This window comes from Neovison vison, chromosome 2, assembly GCF_020171115.1.
Source record: "Neovison vison isolate M4711 chromosome 2, ASM_NN_V1, whole genome shotgun sequence".
Classification (NCBI taxonomy): Eukaryota; Metazoa; Chordata; class Mammalia; order Carnivora; family Mustelidae; genus Neogale; species Neogale vison.
In genome coordinates this window covers 34144711-34156998 of record NC_058092.1, presented here as the reverse complement: position 1 = coordinate 34156998, position 12288 = coordinate 34144711, and the positions used below count along the sequence as shown (strand labels likewise).

The following is a 12288-nucleotide window of genomic DNA, read 5'->3' as shown; positions in this document are numbered from 1 at the left end:
TAGCCTTCCTCCCTGAGATATGCTCCGACTTCTAAATTCCTTCACTATGTAGCAGCAAGGGCTGGGTTCCAACCCTAGCTCTAGCTGTGTGAGCCCAGGCAAGTAGTGTTCCACTCATTGAGTGGGAGCAGTGAAATCTGCCCCACCACGGGTTCTTTGGGAGGATGGGGTGTGACAGCAGGTAGGGTCTCCCAGGCCCCTGCCTGCAAGAGCTAGCGCTCAGGCTCCTGAGTTCTCTGTTCCCCCTTTTCTAAGGTCAGGCACTAGGTCAAGGTCAATGTTCTTAATGGGGCTTGTCTCGTAAGAGAATAACCAACTACTCCCTCCTTGTTTTGGGAACTTTTTCAAAGCAGCTTCAACTAAGAAGAAATGTTACAACAGACACATCACTATGGCTCTGGTGCTTCAGCAGTCAGTCAACCTGGGTGCTTTTACCAGGGCCCTTGACACAGAGCAGCACATTAACTCAACAGCAAGAGGCCCGAATTACAGCGTGTGGGATGCTCAAAGTGGGGGCAGGAGGGCCACAAGGGTGCTCTTCAAAACCCAGCTACTTCCAAATATAGATAGAATGCCATTAGACCTCTCCAAGGGTGGGTAAAGTGGTTCAGCTTCTGCCCCAAACCTTGACTGTCAGTCCCCCATTCCAACACAATCAATCCTGATGTCAGCTTCCTACTAAAACTAAACTTCCATTCATGCCTTCCACGTTTACAGAGGGCTCATGGGCCAAGATCCAGGACCATGCTGGTGCCCAAAGAAGCCAGGCTGGTGTGGCACAGGGCCTGGCTCCTGGCAGTTTGCCTTCCCCGGCCTAGGACAACCGTCCGGAGAGTACGACACACTGTCGTAAAAAGGCAGCCAAGCGCTGCCGGTGTTCGAGGTAGGAGGCACGCGGATGGCAAGCAACGAAAGGTTTCTGCGAGTAGTGACTTTTGAAAAGGGCTGGGCTCCAATCAGCAAGAGAACTGTTCCAGGAGAGACGTGTGTTGAGGACTCCCTGCCTCCTCCCACCTCAAAGCCGCCTGCAGCCTGGTGATGGCCACACAATACACAAGAAGGCACAGGAGGCCACTGAACTGTACATGAAAAAGCAGTTGAAATGACAGATTTTATGTCATATGTACTTTAGCACAATTAAAAACAAACCAACCTAAAATATAAAGAACAAATACAATAGGAGTCTTCAAATGACAAAAGAAGAAGTGAAGCAAGCGTGGCCAAGTACTGACAACCATCAAGCCCCAGCCAGGAGCATCTGTGAGTTTTTTTATGACTCCACATGCAGCTTTGTGCACTTAAAAATGTATTCTAGAATGATCCAATCTCCAGAAACAAATGGCAGTTAATCTTCCAAAGTCAAGCTGCTTCATGGCACACATGCAGACCCTCCACAGCACCTCCCAAGGCCCTCTCCAGACCCATACGCCTGCGATCAACCAAACTCCGCATATGCTTTGACCCTGGCATATATGACCATCACCATTTAGAATACACTCCTCTCCTGGACTCCCTTCCCCATTTCCCTCCAGCCACCATGCACACTCCTACAAACCGTCAGACAGCTACAAGGCCTGCTTCTCTGCAGTCTCCCCATACTCTTAACCCCAACCCCAGGCTGAGCTACTAATACTTCCACTTGGACTACAACACTTATCCCGAAAGAGTGGATTTATTTGTTCACATCTAGACTCTGAGCTCCCTAATGACACAGTCCTAGCCCCAAGCAGGTATGCTGTATGTGATTACGGAGTTTTAAAGCAAAGAGGCAGAGCAGCCAAGTTATTTTTAAAGAATGTGAAGTAGTTCAAAGATGGCAGCGCAGGGACACCTGGGTGGCTCACTGGTTGAGTGTATGGTTGTGGTTCAGGTCATGATCTCGGAGTCCCTGGGATCGAGCCCCACATCAGGCTCCACGCTCAGTGGGGAGTCTGCTTGTCCCTCTCTCTGCTCCTACCCTCTTACTCATGCTTTCTCCCTCTCTCAAATAAATAAATAAAATCTTAAAAAAAAAAAAAAAAGAGGCAGCATATCCAGGAGGTTGGGGGCAAGGGGCCGGGTGACGATGCAGTGGAGAATGGTATTACCATCAGAAAAGAAGGCTAAGAAGGCCATCTGGGTGGCTCAGTTGGTTAAGCCTCTGCCTTTGGCTCAGGTCATGACCTCTGGGTCCTGGGATTGAGCCCCACATCAGGCTCTCTGCTCGGCAAGGAGCCTGCTTCCCCCTCTCTCTCTGCCTGCCCCTCTGCCTACTTGTGATCTCTGTCAAATAAATCAATAAAATCTTAAAAAAAAGGCCACACAGATATAAAAAAAGGAGCCAGGAAGGCACTCATGGTCTGTGAGCAGGAATAAGAGGCACGTCAGACCTCCTTCTCCTAGCTTATCTCCACATGGAAGGTCTCCCGGCTTTTCTCCCCAGCCCTCGGACCTTAGTGAGCTTCACCGCGTTGGGGTCTGCCTTTGGCGGAGGGAGTACCCTCAGGTCTGTGTCCTCCACACATGAAAGGCAAGTGGAAAACGTTCAGCCACTATGAGAGGCCTATGTCCTCCACAGCTGCCTAGGGACTAGGTAGGTAACAAGTCTCACTGAGGTTAAATGAGCAGCAGAGCCATTAGGCCATAGGTTAAAAGCCACCTCCTTCAATCATTTTAACTGATAACAAAGTAACATTCTGAGCTCCATATGCCCGACTCCTGCATCCATTCCTTAACTGGTTCCTAATTTGAGAGGAAAAAAGATGGGAATTACTTGTTGGCTCTTCCCACCAAACACACATAGACAACTTGCCTCTGTGGTAAGATTAACTTACCAGTAACATACAGTCTAAACCATATGGAGAAAGTATTCAGCATATAGTAACTCTCTGCTATCGTTAGCTGCTTCTGTGGTTGTGACTAAAACCAGAACTAGAAAGTCAGGGAGATACTGCTCGAGGACTGTGTGACCTACAGCGTGACAGCAGAGTCAACGAGGACCCAAGAGCTTTGCGAAGAGGAATGGCTCAGATGTAGCATCAGGGACCATAAGGGGTTCCGGTGTCCAAGGTGAGAAGCCACCTCTTGTGGAAGCTGCCACAGGAGAGCAGACAGCAGCCACGAGAGGCAACGAGGAGGAAACACGGTCCTCAGCTCAGCGGCCTGCACCTGCCAGACGAAAGGAGGGACGTGCGGTGGAAAAGGACATCTACAGAAACTGAGCCCTGAGACTGAGGGAAGGCAGAAAAGAAAGACAAGGGACAAACTACCACAACCATCCTCTACTTGGAAGAACTTTACCACGGGTTCGGGGTTAGTATTTCAGCCAAAAACAGAGAAAGCCAACAGGTTGAATGCTAACATCCAGAGATGAGTATACGTGAGGGGCTGGGGATGGTTTTCCATTTGCACAGACTTTCAAAACATCTCGTAATAAAAACTTGTCGAAGACCAATTTTTCAAAGGTAAAGCTAAGGAAATGGGGAATAACTAAAACTTTTCGCACTGACTCCAACCCCACCCCAGCCCCACTCAAGGCTACAACTTGACCCATAAGCTGTGAGGCTGGGGAGTAAGAACAGGTCACTTGGGTAGGTGTGAATCTGGTTGCATTCAACATGGCTCTGCTGTGTCCCACTCAGTTCCAGAGAGCCTTTTTACACAAAACAGCTTTTGGTGACAGCATGTTCTAGAAGAAAGCCTGAACATTCACATTCATGGCTTTGGGAATTCATCCTGGTCTCCGAAAAGATGCTCCATCAATACTGTTGTACTGGGAGAAGAATATATGGGGGGGCGGGGAGGAGAGGGAGAACTCCCATGGGTGGCTACAAGGCTGTCGAGATTTTAAGGAAAAAAACCTTGAATTTTCAGGTAGGAAAAGCCATTGCATCTGCACCCACAGACTGCACAGGACTGCAACCACTGCCACGCTAACCCTCATGCCTCTAGAGCAGGTGGGGTTGGCAGGTGTGTCCAACACCTGGAGATCTGCAGTTGTCATTAAGACGCCTGGATTCTCTCGAACAGTCACACAGGGGCAAGGGAAAAGGAACTCCCAGCAAAGAACAAAGTGGAAGTGAACCAGTGCCACCCAGCTTTCTGCTTGACACTGCAGACTGGAGGCCCATTCTGATGCTCTCTCTCCTGCCATCTTGGATACCTGCAGCAAGCACCCCCACGCCCCCAGCAGACGCCCTCCTCCACAGGATCCCAGCCAGGGAGCATTGCCCAGAGCCCTTACCTCTGTCAGCTCCCGCTCACTGATACTTCCGGTGGCGCCCCCTTTCTTCCTTGTGCAGGGCTCTCCCACGGTGACCCTGCCGTCCCCTTTGGCATAGCTGTGCACAGTGAGAACTCCCGACTGCCCTTGGGCTCGGCAGGACAGAGGCTCACTGGTTTCTGAATCGGAAGAAATAGAATCCCGAGAAGAACCGGAGCCCAGGCTAGAAGATGATTTCTTTTTTGAACCTGAGAGGACAAGGCGTCCCCCTAGAGAAGCAGGATTCACAGAAAGATCCAAGGCAGCTGCTTCTTGTTCCTCTTCTTCCTCCTCATCCTCTTCTTCTAGTTTGACATTTTTAAGCTCTTCAAATTTGACTTCAGAGGAGTCAGAATAATCTGAAACACACAGGCACGTTGGCCAGAGCCAACTTCCCCATGCACATCTGAAGCCAATGAAAAGCAAAGGGGCAAAGCACAGAGAAACACAGGCAGCAAGTACGGCGCAGCTTCCAATTCGGGCAGGGTCACTGTGTGATCTAGGACTGACTGTTCAGCCCCACCGGGCCTCCAGGTTCGTCCCGGGGAGTATAGGCAGCCTACCACCTATCTCCAGGGTTCTGTGTCTACTATGAAGCACAGCCTTGCACACAACAGACCCTCAGAAGTCATCTGCAGGAACCAAGGCCTGAACGCAGCAGGCCTGGTGACCCCAAGCTACAGCAAGTACTGAACAGAGGCAGCCGGGCCCCAGGGCCCCGCTCCACAGTGCTGTCCAGCTGCCAGCAGGTGCACCAAGGCAGCCTCCGTACAGATCCGCCAAGCCTCACCCGAGGCTCACCCAACCCCCCCCAACCACCATCTCAGCAGGTAGAGCGGCTGTCCACACCACTTCCTTCCTAAAATCCAAGTAGCCCCTCAAGTCCCCCGGAGAGCAAACTCTAAGATGGCAGCCAATCCCCTCACCGTCTCATTCCTACTTCTCCAGCCCCATCTCCTGCTAGCACCACTGTCTTCTACCCTTCCCACCCCTGTAATCCAGTTACAGGAAATCACTACCAGCTCCCCTAATAGCTCATGTGGTTTCAGACCTCCATGCTGGCATCCCTGCCTACTCCCCTTCGGGTGCCCCGACTCTCTGCCGGCTGCCTGGAAAACTCCAACCTCTCTCCTAAGAGTTGGGTCAGCATCACTTCCCCGACTTCAGTGTCTCCCCGACCCCTCATCAGGCAGAAGGAGGCAGTACTTCTCCTACCTTCCACCCAGCATGCCCCTCTCCAAAGGGCTCCTCACAGCCATTCTCACACTCCACTACCACTCTCTGCCCACAGACCCATCTCCCCCAACACCTGTGACCCTGCACACAACATGGTATCTAACCCACAACAGACCCCAGTGACGCTGTGGGGAAAACATCACAGCCAACAGACCTGGGAAGGGAAGAGCATCCTCGACTTGCCGCACGGAGCTGTGGGTGGGCCTCACGGGAGCGAGGGCAGCCTGGCACTCCGCCACATCGTACTGTCCGGAACTCAGCTCCTCCTTGGGGAAGAGCTCACTCTGACTCACCTCCTGCGGTATTTCAAGACAAACCCGGTGCCTCTTGGTCCCTATACGATGTTTGGCGAGGCTGTGAGGAAGAGAGCACACTTTTGAAGGGCCCACAAACACAGTCACATCAACACACATTCACCCACATCACACACGACCCAAAATGAGCGAACGGCCAGAGCCTGTCCACTGCGCCTCACACTTGAGTCCCACCTCTTGTCTGTGGGAGAGATGAGGGACTTCACCTCTCCCAGCCTATTTTATCCAGTGGGAAACAGGAACAACCCCAGCCCCCTCAGAGGTAGGATGTGAGGCTTATGAGGTACGCCGAGTACCTGGCGGAGCTCGGGCCTACAACAGCTACCCTGTAACCAGTCCTCCTTTCTTCCCCGTGTGGCTCAAGGCAGAAGACAGATCCTCCCGCTCAGACACCGAGGACACTGGCCAACCTCAATCCTGCCACCCCCCAGCCCCTATGGGTCCCATTCCAGCCACGACATTCTCCTCTGTAAAAACTGCCTCATGTGCCAGGGCACCTGTATGGCTCAGTCAGTAGAGCATGCGACTCTTAATCTCGAGGTGATGAGCTCGAGCTGGGCATGGAGCCTATTTAAGACAATAAATTTAAAAAAAAAAAAAAAAAAAAGTCTCAGGTGGCAATGAGAAAATGACTTTTCTGGCTCAGGCGGAGCCACGTTCTCTTTGTATGTGACCTTCACTCCAGCCAATTACAGGTCCACATACAGATGCGGTCATTCCTGGGTGATGGCTGTTAAGGAAGAGCCTGGATGCCTTGCTCTGAGGATTCTAGATTCTTTACCAAGAATAAAAATTCCCTCAGCTGAGGCTCCAAAACCCCACTTAGAAACAGCTTCTCAACAGGTTACAGAAGCTGCCCAAGCACCTCTCCCTCAAACAGCTGGGCCCAGAGGGCCGCCAGGTTACCTTCTCTTTAAGTCACCCTCCTCTCCATCCTCAAGCCCTTCCATGTCATCTTCCTCTGGACACTCCTCGTTTCTGGCTCTTAGGGGCAGTTCACTCTCCTTAAGGAACTCGGCTGCTTCTGGCGTGGGCAGAGTATGGTCGATAACTGTGCTGTCCTTCCCAGCTTTCCAAAGCTTGTACCTTTCCGGCTGGAACTTCCTCACAAACACGTCCATGGAGATCTTCACCATGTCCTTCCTACAGGAGCACTGTCCCAGGGAACCAGGAGAGCTCCAGTCAGCACGCTTTAATGGCTTCCGCACAACCCCCATATCCCACCTCCTTCCCCCAAGTGAAATAAAGATACAAGCCCATTTAAAGCCAAACTGCTAGCACTCACAGCTGAGAGCGGACTGGCCTGGCGGAACCTTAGAGCATGCGGGGGAAGCAGGGAAAGAGCAGGCAGGAATGAGCGGCGCTGGGGTGTGCCCACCCAGGCCCTTTGCCAGGCTGCACAGAAAAACACCACAACGAAGCTCCGCACTCACACCCGGGAAGGTGGACGCCCGCCTTCTGTCCACACTCTAGCCCAGCCAGGCCCACAGGGGAAGGTGCGCCCAGTCTGATGTCTAGCACTGCCTGCTTCCCTAACCCGAAGAACTTCTCAGAGAAAACCCACAGTGGCTTGGGCGCCTGGGTGGCTCAGTGGGTTAAGCCGCTGCCTTCGGCTCAGGTCATGATCTCAGGGTCCTGGGATCGAGGCCCACTTCGGGCTCTCTGCTCAGCAGGGAGCCTGCTTCCTCCTCTCTCTCTCTGCCTGCCTCTCTGCCTGCTTATGATCTCTCTGTCAAATAAATAAATAAAATCTTTAAAAAAAAAAAAAAAACCACAGTGGCCAAAGCAAGAAGCACCAGTGTGTGCAGGTGTGGCTTTCAAGCTCAATGGAGGTAAGCATGGAAACCTCTCACTTGAGGTGCCCCAAACCTGAACTTTTTACAATTCTAGACGAACACATATGGGGGCACTTCTGCCCATTCCTGTCACTCCGTTTCTGAATTCCAGCAGTTCACTGGACTGGAATCCAGTCGCCAGCCAGTGTAGCTAACAAGAATTTGCTCACCGGACGTTTTCGGGTACGGCATTACAGAAAGAAACCAGACAGACTTACCAGCACCGCTTGCTTGCCATATTCAATCCACCGCCGAGTAGCAAAATTGGTGGACTCCGCACAGTTGAAGCCATGATTAAAGCCGGCATGGTAACCATACGGGAAAGTGATCATGAATTCTCCAGCTTCTTGAGTGACCTGAACAAGAACAGACTTGAAGCAGCCGCAACAGATGGCTGAAGTCTACCCAGCTGGACATCTGACCTCCAGCGCCGCGAGCTTCGCTAAGTAACCCAGGGAGAGTCCTAGAACTACCAGGGGCCTTTGTAAAATGCAAAGCCCTATCATATCCAGCCCCATCACTGTAAGTGACCATTCCTCCAAATCAACAGTGTTCAAGGGGACCAGACTCTGCTCGGGCATTGGGAAACTGCAGTACCTCCACCTTTAATATCCTCGTGTATCCAAGTACTGCTATATAGGTTAGCTCTGGCCCATGCCTGGTACAGAAGGATGAGCTAGATTAAAGCCCCTTGGTGAAACAGACCAGAATGGGTAAGACGAAGGACTTCTGTATGTAAAATCAGCTCACCTTGTCAAAGGGAATTCCATATTTCTTCAGCATTAAAGGGGAAATCAAGGTCATCTTATGGCGGAGAAAAGCCTCGCAGCTTTGAGCACTCCCAGGGAAGAAACCTGTTGCAAGGAACATGGGCCCAGGTTAAGACACTGCTCCACGCCAGCTCTTCAACCCTAGAGATGCTGCACCCTTGGGCATCTCATCCAGATGAGGAGGAGGATAAAATCACCACAGATCCTTCTAGCTTCAGGCCAATCCTAAGATTCTACAGTGAGCCCCTAGGCTCTCTCCCATGCAAGCTGTTACGTGGGTAATCAAATTCTGTTTGGGAGACTGAGATCACCCAAGCTCCCCTGTTCTTATAAAAAGCCTTCAAACTGGGCGCCTGGGTGGCTCAGTGGGTTAAGCCGCTGCCTTCGGCTCAGGTCATGATCTCAGGGTCCTGGGATCAAGTCCCACATCGGGCTCTCTGCTCGACAGGGAGCCTGCTTCCTCCTCTCTCTCTCTCTGCCTGCCTCTCTCCCTACTTGTGATCTCTCTCTGTCAAATATATAAATAAAATCTTTAAAAAAAAAAAAAAAAAAAAAAAGAGCCTTCAAACTGTTGAGGACTTCCTCTGTTAACCTGAATCCCTCAATCTTTCGTTAGTAACACATCCACAGTGCAGATCACCCAAGCTCTCCAGAAACAGGCTCTCTGGAGATACAAACCTATTAAAATCCACTTGAACAAAAGCACAAAAACTGAATTTTCACATCTGGGTTTCCGACAGCAGAATAAGACCCAATATGCATGGTACACAATGTCTGGTCAAATAAACCCATGCCTGATAAAACTGAGGCAAAGACTAGGAATTACTTACTTAGCAATCAAAAAAAAAAAAGAATTACTTAGTCCCCTCCCAGGACAAATGGAGGAAGTTTCCGATTTTAATTGCTCTGCTGGGGTAACCAATCTGGCTCCAGCTCACCCCCTACACACAGGCCTAAGGAAGGACAACATAAGCATCTAACCAGAGAACAGACACTTTAGAACAATGAGCACAGCGCATGGGGAGGTCTGACCCAGCACAGGGAGGAGTCACAGTACCTTTGGCAAGGCGCTCCAACCGCTTTCCATGCTCCGGGGGAACAGAGTACCTGCAATCACAGAGAAGCGTCAGATGCTGAGCAGAGGACACTACAGGAGGTAAGGAACTCTTTCCCATTCTCAAAACAGCTTAAAATACCAGATTTTTCAACTTCCCAACCACAAAAACTAGAAAGGAGTCTGGAGAAATGATTTATTAGACTACTGGGGGACAGGAGGGAGGAGCCCACAAGTAAGTACGAGTGAATTTGTTTCTCTTAGGTTCTTTCATTTTACCAAGACAAGAGCCAGAATTTATGGGATGTAATCAGCGTTACTCTCCTTTATAATGTTCAAGAAATAAAAATTTGGGGGGGCGCCTGGGTGGCTCGGTCAGTAAGTGTCTGCCTTTGGCTCAGGTCATGATCCCAGAGTCCTGGGATCGAGCCCAGCATCGGACTCCCTGCTTGGTGGGAAGCCTGCTTCTCCCTCTCCCTCTCCCACTCCCCTTCCTTGTATTCCCTCTCTCACTCTCTGTCAAATAAAATATTTTTTTTAATTTTATTTTCTTTAAAAGGATAGCATTAAGTGCTCCTGGCACAGCCTAAAAAGGCCTAACTGGGACAGGATATAGGAGGAATGGAAAACGAGGTGAAAATGGGATTTGATACCACAGACCAAGCCCCATAGATGCTGCTGAGCCCATTTTTCTCTTCATCTCTGTAACAACTACACTGATTACCCAATAATTAATTACTCCTCCACCCTGCAGGGTAGTGAGATGCCACAGAAATTGTTCCTCATTAAAAAAAAACAACACTTAACTGACTGAGCCACCCAGGTGTCCCGATTAAAAAAAGAGAGAGAGAAACTACGTAACCACTTAAAATTTTCGCAACACTGTTAAAAACTTTATATTCTAAAACTCCTAGTAAGTCTACTTTAACCTTCATAGTTGACTCTAAAGATCATTCCCCAACAGAAATTTCTCATCCCAAATAATTTCATTATGAAACAGATGGGGAGTAGCAGAAAATGCTGGTCATCCAAAGGACCTTGGGTCCATCAGGCAATGTTGACCAGAAGTCTCTGGAGGTCCCTCTTCCAACGACCTAAAGAGCACGCGTAATAACCAGAAAATCTTCTCTCTACAGAATAATGAAAATCCAACCTCAGGGAATTTAGGACTAAAAAGGCAAAAGACACAAAAGCAACACATACAGATTCTAGAAGTCTAGCCATCTAAGAAAAGAAATGAGACAGCAGTTAGGGGGTGAACAGAAGCTCAGAAGGTTGCCCCCACCAAGATTAGAAACTGGAAAGCATCTGAAAAAAGAAAGGAAAACCTCTGAGCAAAAGAGACAGCCAAAGATGCTGGCAAAGGAAATGAAGATGCAGTTTGCACGACTCCTCGTGACCTGGCCCATGGTGTCCCTGCCGGCCTCCTCGCTCTTCCCTCCTGATACGAAGCACCCACACAACGGACTTCCTCTAGTTTGTAAAGACATCATGCTCTCTCAACTTAGGCTCCCTGTATGTGTTGTTCTAACCACCTGGACACGTTCTCCTCAGTCTTCCCTGCCCCAAACCCGCCATCTTCCCAGTCAGCTAGGCCTCCTCATGTTAGGGCTCAGCTTCGTTGTCACCTCTCCCAGGGAAGCCTTCTCCAATACCCACCCCATGTTCCTGTACCCTTCCTATGCGGACCTAGAGCGCCCGTCAGAACTTCTTTCAGTATATTACTATTTCCTCACACGTTCAGTCTCCTACCTGTGAGGATGGATGCCTTATCTATTTTGGTCAGTACTGTCCAACAAAGCACCTTCACTAAAATGCTGGGACTGAGAGATGGGTCAGCACAGGGAGAAAGGAGAGAACAGATCTTTATCTCCCCAACTAGACTGAGAACATCCTGGAGAGCAGGAAGCATACGCTGAGAAGCCTTGCATCCCCTCTCAGGGTTAAGCACACAGTGCTACTCACCAAGTATTTTTTCCATGAGGAAAAAAAAGCTTTCTGTCACCTGAAGGAGTGCCTCCAGTCTTAGAAGCCTGCCTCTGAGAAATGCCTCAGGCCTGATCAGAAAAATAAATCACAGTGGGAGAGCCTGGAAGAGCCTCTGGGACTCTCAGTAACTCAGCCAACTTGGCTGTTCACACAGGGGTATTAAATGCCCTAACACCTAGAGCCCTGCTCTTCACAGACCAGTCTGAGCACCAGACTCCAAAAGCACCCCCTGGCTGAAACACCTGGTGACAATGTCAAATGCCAGTCCCAGGCCAGGCCTCCTGAAGCAAAATCTGCCTTTTAACCAGATCCCGAGGTACTGTGTAGGCACACAAGAGCTGAGAGGCCTGTGGTGGCCCGAGAAGCCCCAGAGCCAAGGGCAGCCCAGCTTTACCAGGACTTCGGCTCTCCGAAGTGCAAGTAGTTGATGCTGTAGAGGTCCATGTCTTCGGTGTGCCAGGCAAAGGAGGTCTTCCACATGCCAAAGTACAGATACGGGGTGTTTACACCCTCGATGGTGATCCCACTCTCCTTCTCCACCAGGTCCAGGATTGTTTTCAGTCGGCCGATATTCCACTCATCTACATGCTGCAAAGAAAATCACAGTTGAGGGCAATCATAGTAAAAATAAACTAAGGCTCTTAACCTACAAATCACAGAAGAGGACACGGTGACCTGTCACCTCTAATGAAAGATGTGGAATAATGTGGAAACAGCCTTGACCCCAAAACCACAGCCCCCCTCACTCACTCTTCACAGCCACCACTGGAACGGACGCAATTAGACCTCCAAAAGCCAAAAACCACTTGGTAAAGGAAACCAGGATATGAAAGACGAATCCGAAGGGAAC

The 12288-nt window shown here is 50.2% G+C and overlaps 1 protein-coding gene across 2 annotated transcripts in view; it reads right to left on the bottom strand.

Annotated features, from left to right (window-relative positions):
• The window catches only part of KDM4A (lysine demethylase 4A), a 48233-nt gene that overhangs the window by 26943 nt on the left and 9002 nt on the right, over positions 1–12288 (bottom strand). For both annotated transcript variants that reach the window (XM_044238030.1, XM_044238031.1), the window contains exons 5-11: positions 11833–12026; positions 9453–9502; positions 8376–8479; positions 7844–7981; positions 6697–6944; positions 5631–5830; positions 4223–4599 (exon numbers count right to left, since the gene is read on the bottom strand). In XM_044238030.1, coding sequence (XP_044093965.1) covers positions 4223–4599; positions 5631–5830; positions 6697–6944; positions 7844–7981; positions 8376–8479; positions 9453–9502; positions 11833–12026 — 1311 coding nt within the window. The remainder of the gene's footprint in view (positions 1–4222; positions 4600–5630; positions 5831–6696; positions 6945–7843; positions 7982–8375; positions 8480–9452; positions 9503–11832; positions 12027–12288) is intronic.